The sequence below is a fragment of the Podarcis bocagei genome, assembly GCF_964188305.1.
Source record: "Podarcis bocagei genome assembly, chromosome: 1".
Taxonomy (NCBI): domain Eukaryota; kingdom Metazoa; phylum Chordata; class Lepidosauria; order Squamata; family Lacertidae; genus Podarcis; species Podarcis bocagei.
The window spans coordinates 130,340,310-130,358,958 of NC_138125.1; the positions used below are offsets into that span (position 1 = coordinate 130,340,310).

General features: G+C 46.1%; 1 protein-coding gene across 4 annotated transcripts in view; it reads left to right on the top strand.

Moving 5' to 3' along the window:
* The first annotated feature begins 348 nt into the window (after positions 1-348).
* ANKRD44 (ankyrin repeat domain 44) overlaps positions 349-18,649 on the top strand; it is a 151,922-nt gene continuing 133,621 nt past the window's right edge. For all 4 annotated transcript variants that reach the window (XM_081202657.1, XM_081202659.1, XM_081202653.1 and 1 more), the window contains exon 1: positions 349-446. In XM_081202657.1, the coding sequence (XP_081058783.1) occupies positions 420-446 (27 nt within the window). In that variant the 5' untranslated portion in view covers positions 349-419. The remainder of the gene's footprint in view (positions 447-18,649) is intronic.

The following is an 18,649-nucleotide window of genomic DNA, read 5'->3' on the forward strand; positions in this document are numbered from 1 at the left end:
AAGGAGCTTTAGCAGTGGAGATGGAAAATGCAAAGGGCAGGCATCGGGGTTGGGGGGAGGAAGGTGGCGAAAGCCGAGAGAGGAACAAAGGATAGAGAACGGGAGCAGCAGGCGGCAGCAGATTTCCGGAAACGAAAGGGAAAGCGGGGAGGCAAGGGTGCAAGCGGCCAGAGGTGCTTTTCGCGGCTCTGGCCGGCAGGGGGTGGCCTTGCGCGCATCGGTGCGCGCCCGCGGCTCGCCGGGTTTTGTGCACCCAGCACTTCCTGCACCCGAGCAGGCTGGGCTTGCAACACCAGCAGCCTTTTCTGCTCCTGATCTAACAAGCGGCAGCCGGAGCAGCAGCAGCCCCGGCTCTCGCGTCTCCCTTTCTGGACCCCCCCCCCCGACCCAGCGGATCTGCATGCGCCCGGAGCGAGAGAATGGCAGTGCTGAAGCTCGCCGACCAGGTAGGAGCAGAGGCGAAGGGAGAAGCCACAATGGGAGGCTGTGGCGGGGAGGGGATCCGGCTGAGCCCGGCCGCAGCCAAGGAGCGAGCAGCAAGCGGGGGATCGGCTGCCCTCCGTTGCTGTCGAGAGCCGGAGAGGAGAAGAGAGTGGCGGGAGGGGGGGGGGGAATCATGGATTCACCTCCTTCCATTTAACTGAACGCCAGCCCTGCCCGCCCCTTTCCTCTCCTGCATTTCATTCCTTGCAAGCGTCGAGTCCTGTTGTCCTTTCCCAGGCGGTTTTGCATTGTTGTTGTTGTTGTTTTGCAAAGGCCTTCCCCCCTTTTGCATGTTTCTGTCTAATGTAAATCCAGAGAGAGAGGAGGGCCGGGGGTGGCGGCTCTGGATTATTATTTTCAAAAGGCCCTTTTGCAGAAGCGACATGGTTGGGGTTTATTTTTTCGCTCCGAAGCAAACACACACACATACACACACACACACAGAGTCAAGTTTCTCATTGTCTTGGGGGGGGGGGGACGAGCAGTTGTCAAAATACTCGTAGGTTTAGTTATTGCGCGGAGGGGAATCTCACGACATCCGTGCATTTGTGGTTTTTGTTGCCGTTCTTCTCGGAGGAGAGATGGCTCTTTGGAGTCGCATCGCCCAGCCATCGAGGCCTTTTGTCCTGCTTTGCGGCGCGGGGGCATTTGTTGCCCCCCCCCCGGACGTGAGATTCTGCCACATTTTCCTCCTGGTCCCTCTTCCTCCTCCTCCTCCACGATTTACCTGCGCAGGGAGGTGACGGTCCGGATGTCAGGGTTTAAACGCGCGACAAGGAGAGAGAGACTGATGCTGTCAATTGCAGCGCCCCGTCAAGCCAGCCTTTGGCATGGCTGGCTTCGCCCGAGGTTTCTAATCCTCCCTCATTGTCCCCCCCCCCCGCTTCCCCCCTTTTTAAAACGTGACACTTTACAGCTGGCTGCATTCAGGGCTCTTAATTGGCTGCTCAATCAGAACCAGTCCCCAGCCGCTGGAGAAGCTCAAATATTTATGCAGCCTTTTATCAGCGAGAACTCCAAAGGGGAGCCTCTAATAGGCTGTTTGTTTAACCAATCCACGGAACTGTTGGATCCATTTAATCCCCCAAGCCTGGGACTACTGGGTTTTAGTGGCGTTGGAGAAACCCTCTCCTTCACTTAAAGGGGATAAAACTGTATTAATATTTGTGTTTTAGAGGGTGCTTGTTGCTTTCCAACTCGTAGAACAGTGTTATCACAACAAGATCAACAGCCTTGCTCCTTTATTTCGCAGTAAAAAGAAAAATTGAGCAGCAGGATTTGTGCGTTTGGTGTGGGATACCTAGCAGGAAGGCCCATTTAATTGCTTATCACAATGTATAAGCAGTGAGTTAGTCAGAGATAGGTGCTCCTTATTCAATTCACGGGCTACATCATGGAATGGAGAACGTCAGTTCTTCATCGGCTTTCGCTGTATGTTCCACAATGCTGATATGTGTACTTTTAATTATTACGCTGGCACCTTGTAGTAAGATTCCTCTTGAGAGTATTGTGTGCCACTGAGCATAACCCTTTACAATTATTTCTAAGATTGCAAATTACCCTCTTAAATTTGCAGAGTAGGATGAATACTGTAATGTGATACGAAAACCACATTATAAGTGTTCCTGGTGTCTTTTAAAGTTCTGTTGTTGACTGTGCAAACAATATTTGTTTTTGTAGCTGTTTTTGGATGTGAATAGCACTTCAGAAGGCATATGTATTTTATTGCATACTCCTTCACTGCATATCTTGATTGAACCGGTACTTCCATAGCTCACTTTTTTTCTTACCGAGGCTTCAATTCTCTCTTGACCTACCCATTGAATTGAATGGGTCTTGCTTCCGGTTAGGCGCGTGTGGGATTGCGCTGCAAATCTCTTACCATTAATAGCACAAAGCATTAAAAAGGGACATTGTGGCTCTTATATATAGTGGCCTCATTTATCTACTGACTGTACCAACTGTTTCAAGCTTGCCTGGTTTAATCTGCTAATTTTGGTTTAACTTGGTCTGTTTATAATCAGTAGCATGGATATCAGCCGAAATCCCCCACTGCTTCTTAAACGGATTATCAAGTTCTTCTTAGATAAAGACCACTGTGATGCACCTTTCTCAATTTCGTGCTTTTTAAAAATATATTGCCTGCTGAAATCCGTTGTTTCGTTGCTTCTGCCATGCGTGGAAAGTTTGGAATGGAAAGTGTCCTTTCGATCTCATAAAATAAAGGCAGATATTGAAAGCAGACTGCGTTGTCTTCTAATAGCCAGATGTGTGTTTGTAATTGTGCAGTAAGCAATGTTTATAGCGCTCTCTGTGGCACATGCCCCTTGATGCCGCCTTGTCTTCATATTTGGTGCTTCTCACTAATGGCGAAATTGTTTCACGCCAAGAGACTTTCTCTGTGCTCTGCAGGGTAGCAGAGACCCTCATAAATCAGAAGAGCCAGGTAGGCTCTGCAAATTGAACATCCCGGCTGCAGTTAATATTGGAGGTGTCGGTGCTCTGGCTGATAAAGTGCGGCGTTTCAGCAGCGCTTAAAGTCTTAGCCTGAAATCATGTCTTCAGTGCAGTCCTCTGGGGAATTACGGCTCTAAAGGTTTAAAACCTTTACTAAACCTGGGGGTGGGGGGGGGGAGCAGAAGAGAGGAAATGAAATTTGCTTCTGACACACTTTGTGATAGAAAGAAACTGGCTTTGCTTCTGCGTTAAGAGGCCTATGTTGTAGGGCAAACCCTGTGCCCCTTCTCCTGTCAGCCGACTGGCCAGTTTCCTGCTTGGATTATCGTTTCCCCCACCTTTTTACCTTGTTGGAAACGGAAGCTATGAAGAAAGCCAGGAGTAAGGAGGCGTGTCGCGTGAGCCACACCATTCATTTAAAACCCTCTCGTACCATTTTGACAGTCCTGGCTTCCCCCAAAGGATCCTGGAAGTTTGCTAAAGAATATTGTAGTTTGTGAAAGGCTGTTAGGAGAATCTTCATACAGTTACAGTTTCCTAATAATAATAATAATAATAATAATAATAATAATTTATTTATTTATACCCCGCCCATCTGGCTAGGTTTCCCCAGCCACTCTGGGCAGCTTCCAACAGAACACTAAAATACAATAACCTATTAAACATTAAAAGCTTCCCTAAACAGGGCTGCCTTCAGATGTCTTCTAAAAGTTTGCTAGTTATTTTTCTCTTTGACATCTGGTGGGAGGGTGTTCCACAGGGCGGGTGCCACTACCGAGAAGGCCCTCTGCCTGGTTCCCTGTAACTTGGCTTCTCGTAGCGAGGGAGGCCCACGGCGCTGGACCTCAGTGTCCGGGCAGAACGATTGGGGTGGAGACGCTCCTTCAGGTATACAGGACTGAGGCCGTTTAGGGCTTTCAAGGTCAGCACCAACACTTTGAATTGTGCTTGGAAATGTACTGGGAGCCAATGAAGATCTTTCAGGACTGGTATTATATGGTCTCGGCGGCCGCTCCCAGTCACCAGCCTAGCTGCCGCATAACTACAGTTCCCAGAACAGTAAGGAAATGCAGGTGCTCTCGCTGAAAGCCCCTGTAGCTCTATCTCTGTTAAGACTGCACTACAACAGAAATTAATTATTGGCCATTATCGACACTGGGCTTGTCTGCACTGGATTTTACAGTGGTTTTGCAGTTGTTTGCATTCCTGTTCAAATTTGCGCAGCCCACATGATGTTACCTTCAATATCAATCTTTATGCTATCCCTGTGTAAATTTGGGTCTACCTGATAATGGGGATAATATGATAATTTGGGGAAAATTGGGCTGCAATCCGCTCCGTAAAGAGTGTCTCCATCATTCAGCCCAGGCACTGAGGTCCAGCTCCAAGGGCCTTCTGGCGGTTCCTAGGGAACTGGGCAAAGGGCCTTATTGGTAGTGGCACCCTCCCTGTGGAACGCCCTCCCATCAGATGTCAAGGAAATGAGCAACTTCAGATGTCTTCTGAAAGCCAGATAGTTGTTCATTCTGCAGTGCTTCCATTTCTTTTCCAGCTGTGCTTTTAACCGTTTCCTGTGTGCTCCTGAACCTGGAGAATATTTTTCTTTTGATTCCTTAGTTTTGCACAAAGCTGCACAAGCAAACCATTTTTTTAAAAAAAGTCTACATCAGATTTATTGCGCAGCAATCTGAAAAGTGTGCGCTGAGAATTTACAATTGTTGTCATTTCTTTTCCAGCGTGCCAGCAAGCGTGTGCCAGGAATATAGCGATAAATAGATAGATAGATAGATAGATAGATAGATATTCATTTGATCTCTCATATTTGCCCCAAAGCAGAAAACTGCAAAAGCAGATTAACAGTTTCCTGACTGTGTACTTATGCACACTTCCTGTGGAGGGAAATCGTTTAAAAAACAAGATGTACAAGCAGATACATCTGCGCATGCCCCGTCAGTACTTCATCAGCATAATTAGACACATACAAATTTTGATATACAATTGGCATGGGGAAAATCCTTTTGCATATCAGTGCTGCAGGAAATCTGCAAAATAAGAAAACAAGTACAGTCACACCTCATGTTGCATCCGCTTCAGGTTACGTGTTTTTGTGTTGCGTCCCATGGCAACCCGGAAGTACTGGAACGGGTTACTTCCAGGTTTCGCCGCTCGCGCATGTGCAGAAGCGCTAAATTGCGCCACGTGCAGATGCAGTGCTTCGGCTTGCATCGGTTCCGTGTTATGGACGGGCCTCCGGAACGGATCCCATCCGTAACACGAGGTTCCACTGTAATAGAAGCAATTCCAGAATTAGCCTTATTAAATATCTTCCAGGACAACAACGCACATTCACACGACGAGGAACTCATTAAGTCACGCTCAGAAGCTAGAAGCATCATAACTAGACACTGGAAAAACCTATCAGGAGTGAACATACAACTGGTACGAAAATGTATGGGAAACCACCCTATTAGAAAAGTTAACTAACAAACTTGAACTGGCACGGGGACAAGTAAAGGAGGACACCCCCCCCCCGGCCAGTGTGGCTCCCCTTTATCACATATACAGCACAACAGCATACAAATTGATATGGCTAATCTGACTCAACAATGCCCCCACCAATACAAACAAGCCACACAGTGACCAACCGAATGCAACCAACTCCGTTCTAGCAATGCCAACAAAAATAAATAAATGTACATAAAGGACCTGTCCATGTGACGTTGACAGAAAGATAATTATCTTTTTTTTTTTATATAAGATTTTTATTGGTTTTACAAATTTTAAAAAAACAGACAAACACTTAAGAAGACAAACATACACGTAAAATTTCATAACATATTTTCATAAACCTCTTTTCTGGGACTTCCCCATACCCCCCCTTTCTGCATCCCAATGTCCATAATTTTATAGCAACTCCCAGTTGTTACTTTCCAACCTCAGTCATCTTAGTCATCTCTATATTCTAACCTTATGTCACTGTATCCCTTTGTTCCTAAGAACCAAAACACTCTAACATTCATTGAGTTTATAATAGTCCTTAAGGTAACTTTTGAATTTTCTCCATTCTTCTTCCGCTGTCTCTTTTCCTTGGTCACGGATTCTGCCTGTCATCTCGGCCAATGTCATATAGTCCATCACTTTCATCTGCCATTCTTCCAGAGTGGGTAGAGCTTGTGTCTTCCAATGCTTTGCGATGAGTATTCTTGCTGCTGTTGTAGCGTACATGAAAAAAGCTCTATCCTTCTTTGACACCAATTGGCCGACAATGCCCAAGAGAAAGGCCTCTGGTTTTTTAGGAAAGGTACATTTAAGTACCTTTTTCATTTCATTATAGATCATTTCCCAGAAAGCCTTTATCTTCGGGCATGTCCACCAAAGGTGGTAGAAGGTACCTTCAGTCTCTTTGCATTTCCAACATTTGTTATCGGGCACATGATAAATTTTTGCCAGCTTGACTGGGGTCATGTACCACCTGTATACCATTTTCATAATGTTTTCCTTTAAGGCATTACATGCCGTAAATTTGATACCGGTGTTCCATAACCATTCCCAGTCATCTGACATGATGTTATGACCAACATCCTGTGCCCACTTAATCATGGCTGATTTGACTGTTTCCTCCTGTGTATTCCATTTCAGCAACAAGTTATACATTCTAGATAAATTCTTAGTACTAGGTTCTAACAATTCAGTTTCTAGTTTTGATTTTTCCATCTGGAAGCCAATTTTCCTGTCCTGTTTGAAAAATTCCACTATTTGATGGTATTGAAACCAATTTTGTACCTTATGCTTCAGTTTCTCATAACTTTGCAATTTCAACTTATCTCCATCCTGTTCCAAAATTTCCCAATACTTCGGCCATCCGACCTCCATATTGAGTTTCTTCACTGCCTTGGCCTCCACTGGTGAGACCCATCTAGGGGTTTTGTTTTCCATCAGATCTTTATATCTTCTCCAAACATTAAACAGTGCTTTTCTGACAATGTGATTCTTAAAAACACTATTAACTTTGTCATACCATAGATATGCATGCCAACCAAAAGCATTGTTAAAACCTTCCAGATCTAAGATGTCTGTATTTTCGAGGAGCATCCATTCTTTCAGCCAGCAAAATGCTGCTGCCTCATAGTACAATTTCAAGTCCGGCAGGGCAAAACCCCCTCTTTCTTTAGCATCTGTCAATATTTTAAATTTAATTCTGGGCTTTTTGCCCTGCCAGACAAATTTCGAGATATCTTTCTGCCACCTCTTAAAACATTCCATCTTATCCAGGATCTGCAAGGTCTGGAACAAAAATAACATTCTAGACAGAAAGATAATTATCGCCCTCCATCTCTCTTTCCCTCCCCACCACATAATGCCTATGAGAGGGTGGGAGAGTGACGTGTATGTGCATCACCCAAAAAAAGCCCCCAAAGAAGGCATATTTTCCTTCTCAAAACAGTCCATTTCCTTCATAGGCAAATGAAAAGGGATTTCAAGGAAGAATCGGCTAAAATTCATACTGTGAATCGACCAAGATTTCTGTAATTGGCAGGCAGTCCGTGTTTCCACTGAGCTAACATCACATTGTGCAATAGAAAAGACCTACCTAGAGTTATTAGTCTGTGATGGCTTATTATTTGCATGTGTGAGACATGAATGCATGCCACATTCAACAAGCGGCGAACATATACGTGTGAACCGGCCCCTCGGGGCTCCTAGCTACTGTTAGTGGTAGTCAGCATCTTTTAATCTTGCTGAAGTTATGGGTTTCATCAGGTGCTTTTTTTGGGCCGCAGGCATCTGGTCTTTAATTGCTCAGCGTTTGTTTCAGCACAGCTGAGTCAAGTGTCAGGTTGAAGGCTGCAGCCCTAGCCCTACTGAATTCAATAGTGAGAAACACAGGATTGTGCTGCAAGGCTCCTTTAGAAGCCGTGGGCCCAGTCTTAGAACCCACTTCTGCTTCTTGCTGAGGGTGAAGGACAAGTGGTTTCTGCAAACATCCTGCTTCTGGGCTGTTGCACGGAGGTTGACGCAAACCCTCTTGTGACTAATCACTGGTTACAGCAATGTGTGTTTCCATGCAAAACAAGACACTTCACCCTCTCTGCTCCACAAGCGAACAGTCTGAATTTTATCTCAGGCACATGGCTTGCGGCGCAATTGTGTGCAGGTGTTAGTTGTTGTTTAGTCGTGTCCGACTCTTTGTGACTCCATGGACCAGAGCACGCCAGGCACTCCTGTCTTCCATTGCCTCCCGCAGTTTGGTCAAACTCATGCTGGTAGCTTCGAGAACACTGTCCCACCATCTCGTCCTCTGTCGTCCCCTTCTCCTTGTGCCCTCCATCTTTTCCAGGAAGTCTTCTCTTCTCATGAGGTGGAGTCTCAGCTTCAGGATCTGTCCTTCCAGTGAGCACTCAGGGCTGATTTCCTTCAGAATGGATAGGTTTGATCTTCTTGCAGTCCATGGGACTCTCAAGAGTCTCTTCCATACCACAATTCAAAAGCATCAATTCTTCAGCGATCAGCCTTCTTTATGGTCCAGCTCTCACTTCCATACATCACTACTGGGAAAACCATAGCTTTAACTATACGGACCTTTGTTGGCAAGGTGATGTCTCTGCTTTTTAAGATGCTGTCTAGGTTCGTCGTTGCTTTCCTCCCAAGAAGCAGGCGTCTTTTAATTTCGTGACTTATGTCACCATTGTGTGCAGGTTTACTGAGAAGTACCGTAAATGGTGGTGGTTTCTATTTCCCAAGGTGGTTGATTGCATCCATAAACGGTGTTTGCTAGTGTTTCTTCTCCCTTTCCTCTGAAGAGTCCGTCCCATTCTCGCCCCACTGCCCCCTGGACACCCTGTGGTGAACCTAAAGTGCAGGAGAAATTTCAGACAGTAGTAAAGCACGTGGCTGCTGCATGGTGCAATAACTGATGCAATTCAGTTCAGCTTTTTCGTAGAAGGAGCAGCGAAAATAAATCTTCTTTTTCTCCAGCTCTGTCCTACAACAATGCATTGGGGTTTTTTTTTGGGGGGGGGGAGGAATAGCTTGACAGGATTTGAGGTGTATAAATTAAAGAGGCTTGCAGCAGTTCTCATTTCTGTTAGTGCTGTTTAGTATGCTTATTCACTCGGGTTTTGAGAAAACGGCCGTGTTCCATGTTCAAAAGGTTCCACTTCTGCTTCCGTATGCGGAGCAGACGGTTGCGCACGTGAAATGGAGCCACCTCCTGAAGTCCCCTTCTGCATGCAAAGGCACAAGCTATGTGCACAGGACAACCAGTTTTGCACACAGGGTGTGCAAGCGTGTGCACTCTCAGGTAGAACTGTGCACGTGATACTTTTCTGTCCCCCCATCCCTTTCATTCCTAGTCTGAATAATAATTTAGAAAGCAATGAGCAGCCCTTGCTCTTTGTCATGGTTTTTGAACTGTGCTCTGCAGCTGCCCCTTTAACTGCAGCTTGAGTGGCATCAATTAGCAAGGTAACAGTGCCCACGAAAGTGTCACCTGCTGCTTTCTGCATATCAGACCCCTGCTAATGGCCCAGGGTAGGCCTTTTTCTTCTCCTCCTGGTCAGCTGGCAAGCTTACTCTGTGGATCAGACATAAAAATAGCTGGATCTTCTGCTTCAGAAACCAAATTTTCACACACACACACACACACACACACACACACACACACACACACACACACACACACCCTGAGGCTGACAATTCTCCTAATCCTGAAACACTGTCCAGGAGTTGTCCAAAGTGACTTGTACTCTTGGGCTTGGAGATGTCTTCTGGCCAAAGGGGCCTAGAATTGTTAGACAGAAGCTGTTGCCCGGGTACAGACTAGAAGTCATGTTTCCCTGATGTCCCACATGACACAGTCCGACCCATTAGGAGTGAGAAGCAGTGGCAAAAAGTTGGTAGAGCAGGACTTGACCTGCACTCCTTAAGCCAGGCACAGTGGAAGGCGCAAATGATGGTGTGGAATATACAGGCGGTCCAATTGGCTTCTGTACATGAAAGGAGGTGCTTGTCCTGAACCTTGTAGAGCAGAATGTCTTGGACCAGACTTGGAAAAAAGTCCCCTTCTTTCTCCCTCATTTTAACATGCACTTTGCTGCTGTCACGGAACTGCTTGTGCACATAATAATAATAATAATAATAATAATAATAATAATAATAATAATAAATTAATTAAAAAAAATAACCATGCAACCTTATCACGAACGCAACTTTTCTTTGTCTTCGTTACTTTTTCAGACCACAGTCATTTCTAGTTTCAGGGTTCCCTGCAGTTTGGAGACATTAATAACTAAGAAGGCTTCTGTCACCATCTTTGCTACTTGTGCCCAGTATGATTTGTGCTCACGTTCTGAATTAAAGGAGATGAAGCTGTCATTGTGTGGAAACAATGGCTATCCCAAAAGCAATCGAACCTCTTCCAGAAAGCGACTGCATGAACCCCCCACAAACAGATAATTGGACAAATGGTGGGGAGAAGTGATCTGTACAAATCTATTACGTTGCGTACTTAAGTCTCCCTGGGTGTGTATGTCATGAGGTTTCACTGGCCCTTGAAATATGAGTGGCATCCAGCAAAACCGCATGCTTCTCAAGGTGTGGTATTTCATCTCCGCATGACATGTGGCTTTCAACCTTCTCCTGCTCAACTACAAAATAGGGACATGGTTGTCATGGTGACACAGGAGCCCTGTCCTGCCTGAAAGCTCATAGCTGCCCAGCGGTGATCTAAGGGTCATGGTTGACCTTAGGATTTGTGCATGTTGGATAGGACCGGGGCAGAAAGGTAAAGCTTGCGTATTCTTGCTTTGTCCAAAGCTCATTCTTCTGGAAGAATGCAGTACGTCCTGACCTTTTGAAAATCAAACCATGGGGATTGCAGGGTGGCGGAGAATGTTCTACTTCTCCTTTCAGCTGTGCCAGTCTGGGTCAACGGTAGACCTTGCCAGTAGTGGTGTAGAGTAGTGGTGTAGTGCCAGTAGTGGTGAGAGCCAGTGTGGTGTAGTGGTTAAGAGCGGTGGACTCGTAATCTGGTGAACCGGGTTCACGTCTCTGCTCCTCCACATGCAGCTGCTGGGTGACCTTGGGCCAGTCACACTTCTCTGAAGTCTCTCAGCCCCACTCACCTCACAGAGTGTTTGTTGTGGGGGAGGAAGGGAAAGGAGAATGTTAGCCGCTTTGAGACTCCTTCGTGTAGTGATAAAGCAGAATATCAAATCCAAACTCTTCTTCTCTAGGCTCTGGGGGCGTCTGTAAGTCAGGGGCAGCCCACTACAGCTCCCCAAATCCCTGACCGTTGGTGGCACCTGGTGGCAGTGATGGCCACTGATAGCTTTGAAAGAGGATTAGGCAAATTCATGGAGGATAAAGCGAACTTCAGGGAACTGCCATCAGCTCAGAGGCGAGAGGTGGAAGGACAGTTGTCTTACAGGGAGCCTCCGAAGATCCTGCGAAGCAGCTCTTCCTCCGGCGAGGAGGGGAGCCCCACCTCCAGTGGGGAAGGGATGCAGGGATCAGAAGATGCTAGAGAGAGCCGCAACACTGAACCTGAGCGAAGTGGAGGGGAGGCAAGTCCCCCTTTGCCAACGCCCTCTCTGCGCAGTCAGTTTGTGCGCAGAGAGGGGAGAAGGATGGGGGGTCAAAAGACTGTTATGCTGGGGAAGGTTTAAGGACCGCCCACTCCCAGATTCTGCTAGTGACTGAGCAGACATGGACTTGAGACGCTCTGCACTGTAAATGGTTTTGTACAGATAATAAAGCCTGGAAAAGACAAGTGGGAGTCTTGCCTGTTTGCTCTTGAGCAATTACGCCGGCACATAACAGCCATCGCTAGCTGCTAACCCTGATGGTTATGTCCCACTGTTGGAGGAAGTATGTTTAGAATACCAGTCGCTGGAGGGGAGAGTGGTGTTCGGGTCCTGTTGTGGTTGGCCATAACAAAAAGTTCCAGGGTTAGGAACTCAGATATATAACCTAAGCGCCAGATGGCTCCTTAAACCAAGGTTACAATTGCTAAAATGGAATGTCTACTTACCACTTTGGGGCAAAACTGCTCCAAAGTCTTATTTTTCAAAGGATGGACTGACAGTGGTTATCAGTTAACCATCTGGCTAGTTCAGAGGTCCTCCTTGAGCTCGGTCAAGAGCTTTGAGAACTTAGAGAAGAAAAGTCGCTTGATCCAAGGACAGTTCACATATACATTGGCCTACCCCTGACCTCTTTTTCTTGATGGCGACTGCTCCTTCTCAGGCTGCACAGAAAAAGCATTTTGGTTTCAGAAATACATTCTGATTGTGGAGATAAAATATAAATGATAGAATTCTACAGTGTTGGAGTACAGCATGTGAGAAGTCCAGATCCAATGATCCTCAGATGGTGGAGATATTAGGCATTATCTTGGTGCCCAGGAATCTTCACTTGATCACAAATGGTTGGTAGCCAGGTGCAAAATGCCCGGTTCGTCGTTTTTTGGGTGGGTCCAAGGGCCTCATTCCGTATGGAAGTGGGAGCTGGACCATAAAGAAGGCTGATCGCTGAAGAATTGATGCTTTTGAATTATGGTGCTGGAGGAGACTCTTGAGAGTCCCATGGACTGCAAGAAGATCAAACCTATCCATTCTTAAGGAAATCAGCCCTGAGTGCTCACAGGAAGGACAGATCCTGAAGCTGAGGCTCCAATACTTTGGCCACCTCATGAGAAGAGAAGACTCCCTGGAAAAGACCCTGATGTTGGGAAAGATGGAGGGCACAAGGAGAAGGGGACGACAGAGGACGAGATGGTTGGACAATGTCCTTGAAGCTACCAGCATGAGTTTGACCAAACTGCGGGAGGCAGTGGAAGACAGGAGTGCCTGGCGTGCTCTGGTCCATGGGGTCACGAAGAGTCGGACATGACTAAACAACAACAACAAGGGCCTCATTCACTCTCAGCTAATCCTCGAAGAATCACGTGTCAGCTGTGTGTGTGGCCAAAACTCTAGCTTTTTGACTTTCTTTCTTTCTTTCTTTCTTTCTTTCTTTCTTTCTTTCTTTCTTTCTTTCTTTCTTTCTTTCTTTCTTTCTTTTTGCTGCCCCCAAAGTCAGTAAAGGGATATGGGTCCTGAGAAATTTGCTTTGGGGTAGGGGCTGAATGAGCCCCACCCCCCAAACTTTGATTCACCAGCTTAGGTTTTAGAATGAAACACGCACATGTCACGGGAGGCGTGATTTTCAAAGAGAGATGGGAGAAGGAATCTTTTGACATAGTGCTTCCATCTGCAGTTTTAATAAGTCCTTGCATCATCATCATCATCGTCATCACCACCATCATCATTATATTATAAAAAAAGCTTTTTTAAAAAATCTGTTGCCTAATTAATTGGGGTTATCTTTTGAGTCAATCCGAATGTGCCTAATGAATTAATCAATTCTGTTAATTGGCCAAGATGGTTCCCCCCCCCCTCTAAAGTCATTTGATGTGAAATAGTAGGGTAAGTGTTGTGAAAGCTGACCCAAATCTCATGTGTTGGTAAATTGAGTTCACTTACAGGTCTTGCAACAGAAGCTGAGTTTAAGTCAGCACTGTGCCATTTGCCATCCTCAGTTATATAAAGCTCTAAGAATTTCCTCCCTCCCCACCCAAAAAAACACACCATTTTCTGCTTCCTCAAAAAGATAATTTGGTATGCAAGTGTAAAAGAGGAAGTCGAGGTTCTGCAAAAACATTTTGTCAAAGTGAGTTTCTCTGAACACCCCAAATCTTGTAATGCCTTAAAGATGAGCAAGGACATGACAACACTGTATTTCATAGGCCATTTCATCAAAAGCAGCCATTGTGAGGTGGTTATGAATAGCATGAAGCTATTTAGAAATCACTAATGACTTGCACAGTAAGGATCTCACTTACTTTGCGTTTGTGTCTGTAGCCATGAAGACCTGGTTTAATGCTCTGAATCCTCCCCATTGTTCACTGATGCTTTTAGACACTTACAGCTTTTTTAAACCACAGCTTCTTAATTTCCCTTCTGCAGAACGATGGCTGACTTGATAGCTTGCGTATTTCTCAGCTGGACGAAACCAAATGAAACAGCAGAAGTCGAAAGATCCTACGTGACTCTGCTTTATGCCTTCAGCTTATTTTAATTATCTCCGCCCTGGATCCTTTCTCTTTCTTCTTTTTTTAATCCTAAATTTATTAAGTGAATGGATTCTTTGTATATTCATCTTTGGTCCTTCATTCACAGGGATGGATAGGCAAACTAGAATTTCTGTTATGCTCCCGCCCAGTGCTATTTTTCTATAAAAAGAGGTGCCGGAACTCACTACGAACACCTCCCCTCGTTCCCTTAGAATGGCAATGGCGCCCACCTGAAAGGTGGTGGAACTGAGTTCTGGTGAGTTCCCCCTGAAAAAAAGCCCTGCTCCCACCCCCTCTATTGCTATGTGCGCATTACTGGCATAAAATGTTTTGAGGTTGGCATCTCCTGCTGGGTTTCAAGCCAGATTTGCATGATGTTGAACATGTCAGCACGGTTTGATGTGCCTGTTCACTTTCTGTCTGCAACCAGTGGATGCAGAGGGGGCTGGGATGTAATCCATCAGGAACTCCTATTAGCGAACGTCTCATCTGCACACGTGCAGCAGCTCTCTCAACTGTACACACCTCAGTTGAACTGTGACGTGAATGTGCCTTTAAGTTTCCAGGTCAAATCAAAGCTGCTTCGAGGGGAGGGAAGTCCATCAGGCTGCAGCCCTTCACAAGAAACTAGGATAGCTCTGCATGGCGGATAACAACATGTGTAAAGGTAAAGGGACCCTGACCGTTAGGTCCAGTCACGGACGACTCGGGTTGTGGCGCTCATCTCGCATTACTGGCCGAGGGAGCTGGCGTACAGCTTCTGGGTCATGTGGCCAGCATGACTAAGCCGCTTCTGGCAAACCAGAGCAGTGCACGGAAAATCTGTTTACCTTCCCGCCGGAGTGGTACCTATTTATCTACTTGCACTCTGACATGCTTTTGAACTGCTAGGTTGGCAGGAGCAGGGACCGAGCAACGGGAGCTCACTCCGTTGTGGGGATTCGAACCGCCGACCTTCCGATCGGCAAGCCCTAGGCTCAGTGGTTTAGACCACAGCACCATCCATGTCCCTTAACAACATGTGTGCACAGATTCAAAAACCTGCAGTGGGAGTGCACTGAAGTCAGAGTAAATGGTGATATGTACACAGTCTCTCTCTCCCCCCCCCTCTTTCTCTCTGTCTCCTTGGCCAGATGGAAGGTTTCCTAGAATGCAGTACAGTCATACCTCGGGTTGAATGTGCTTCAGGTTGAGCGCTTTCAGGTTGCCCTCCGCGGCAACCTGGAAGTAATGGAGCGCGTTCATTCCGGGTTTCGCCGCTCGCAGACGCCCAGAATGACGTCACGTGCATGTGCAGAAACGGCAAAATGCAACCCGTGCACGCGCCGACGCACCATACGTTCCATTCAGGATGCGAATGGGGCTCCGGAACGGATCCTGTTCGCATCCCGAGTTACCACTTACAGTGGTACCTCGGGTTCAGTACTTAATTCGTTCCGGAGGTCCGTTCTTAACCTGAAACTGTTCTTAACCTGAAGCACCACTTTAGCTATTGGGGCCTCCTGCTGCCGCCACGCTGCCGGAGCACGATTTCTGTTCTCATCCTGAAGCAAAGTTCTTAACCTGAAGCACTATTTCTGGGTTGGCGGAGTCTGTAACCTGAAGCGTATGTATCCTGAGGTACCACTGTACAGTCATACCTCGGGTTGAATGTGCTTCAGGTTGAGCACTTTCAGGTTGCCCTCCACGGCAACCCGGAAGTAATGGAGCGCGTTACTTCCGGGTTTCGTCGCTCTCAGGCGCTCAAAATGATGTCACGTGCATGCGCGGAAACGGCAAAATGCGACCCACGCACGTGCTGATGCACCGTCGCGTCTTACGTTCCATTCAGGATGCAAACGGGGCTCTGGAACGGATCCTGTTTGCATCCCGAGGTACCACTGTATAATAAAGGGAGCCTCTTCCTCACTCCACAGCACAGAAACCAAGAGTGCTAAGTGATAACATGGCTGCACAACAGCTTGCCAACCAACAGAACTTTAAAAGCAAGAGTAAACATATTGCTATAAGATACGGAAATGTGAAAAATGCTTTGGAAAGAAATGTATTAAAGGTACAGCACTGTAACACAAAATGTAATGTGGCAGATTTGTATACAAAATGTTTGGATGCTCCTAAATTTCGAGACTTAAGAGAATTATTGGGTCTCCAGCCTTTGACTTAAGGAGGAGTGTTGGGATTCGCAGGATACTGGATAAGTCTGCAGGCTTCAACAGGATGATGCAATACTCTGCTGGGTCAGAGTGACTCAGCAGGAGTGTGATTAGTGTAATTGGCTATCACCTGTTTTAAAAAGGAAAGCCTGTTTAACAGGGGGTGTGGTGGTTGTGCTGTAGTGTGGTGGTGCTGTGGTGGAGAGTATTCGTTTGTAAGTACTCTGTATGGACTGTTTCTTTTGTAAATGCCTGTATATAGCTCACATTAAAAAAAAGGACTGCACTGAAAAACCTGGAACTCTTAGTGTTTCACTGAAAACGCCGCGTGGAATACGCGACAGAGAGGCTGGCATAATTTGGGTGAGCAGTTGCAAAAGAGGAAAGGGTGATGGTCAATTGGTAACCCTAGCTGTTTCGGGCATTTCTCCAGGCATACTATTGGCCCCTGTCCTAGCTTATAATGCATCCCTCCGCACCCAGACAACAGTGTTACATGCATGTATGAGTCAGTCTGTCGTGCAGTGTGGACTTCCCCAGCCCTGTGCCCTGCAGATGTGGCTGCTAATCAACATCTGCTTTTGTCTAGTTTCAGATGTCACCTTCCTCTTCTCCCAGATTTTGCACTTCTTCCTCTGAGCAGCATGCTACTCTGGTCTGAGCGGCCCCCTTGGACCTCTCAAGTTAATCTTGCTGGGTTGGGGGGTGGGGACGGACAAGGCTCTCTAAAGAAAATTTGCCCACTTGCTCATCATAGAACGTTTCCACGGGATATAATCCTAAATCGTAGAATCGTAGAGTTGGAAGGGAACCAAGGGTCATCTATTCCAACCCCCTGCAACGCAGGAATATCAGCTAAAATAAGTTCACGAAGGTGGTTTTAGGGCAGGCTGGGGAAGCAGTAGCCCTACCTTACCCTCGTTAGACCTAGGCCTGTTGTCAGACATGGTGGGAGTTGATGGGTGTAGATCAGTATCTGGTGGGTGCTGGGTTGGAGAAGAGTTGCTCACATCTCCAGTTCATTTTTTTTCCCTAATAATTTTTTTTATTAGGGTTTTCTCAATTTTTTAAACAAACACAAAAACATAAACATACACATCAACACTACATAAAAATAACACGTATAATTTTTAAACCTTATTTTCTTAACCACTGTTCCGGACTTCCCCCACCTCCCCTTCTTGCATCCCAATTTCAAAATTTAGCTCAGCAAGTTCTTTATACCCCAATTATCCCTTATTAATATTTTACTTAATTCATCTTAATTAGCCAATTTTAAACTTCTAAACCTCCTTTTAAAATTCGACATTAACCCCTTTTTCTAAGGTCGACCCAAGTTCCCTTTCACGAGATTCCCAATTATTAAAGTAATTACAAAACAACCTATCAAATAAAACATATAGTTATACCCCTTTGGATTCCAAAGCTTTCCCCCCCTCCCCCAGTTTCGATCCCCAAAAATTGTCCTTTAATCTGTCTGCTCTCAGCCTGGATCTACCACGTCCGAGGCTCTTAGATCTCTCTCAGTCCCTTTCAGCCAGTTTTGTTGGCAGTCCTTTATCACATCTCCAGTTCAGGTAGTGTTGTCGTTTGCCAAGAACGGATGCTTAGAGACAGCAGTGTGATGCTCCTCTAGTAAACCCTAGCAGTGGTACATCCAGATATAGATGTAACTTTCCACTGAGATGAAAGTGCAAGCTATTGTTCTGCGCAGCCGATAATATCCTCTGTATCTCTGTCCTGATTGAAATGCTGAGGTTTGCATATGGCTCCTGGACCTTTTGCAGAGACCACCCAGAGCCAGCGGTGAAACCGGAATCTCTCTCTGATTCTTTTACACCGTATATTAAAACCTGCTGACCTGAAAGAGGGATGTGTGGGGCCTCCTGGGGGGCTTTGTTGTAACAAAGGAAAGGCAGAAATAAAATACAATAGGAAGAACTATGCCACGCGTGTGTCAAGGAACAGGTTTGAAACAGCGTGCACTGATGCGAAAAAAGGCTGTAATTCGGGTAACGTATTTGCAGCACAGCACACACCACCAGTGAATGGATTCTACCCCGTCCCTCTTACAATTTGTAAAGACAATATTAGCAATACACTCAGCACACAAGTTTCGGCTGCCTGACATCTGCTTGCAGTAATCTGCTTTCAATATGTGGTAGGCATAGTTTAGATTTCAAGCCGCAAATGTAGCACAGAGAACTGTTTACGGGTGCAGAGACACACACACTGTCTGGCCATGTGTGCTCATTCTTAGGTGGGGAGACTCTGTACATAATTATCTGTGTAGATGTGTACTCTGCCTGAGCTGCAGGGCAGTGGTAGAGTTGTCAGCTTTGCATGCGGAAGGTTGCAGGTTCAATCCCTGGCGTCCTAATAATAATAATAAGAATAAGAAGAAGTTATTATTTAAACCCCGCCCATCTGGCTGGGTTTCCCC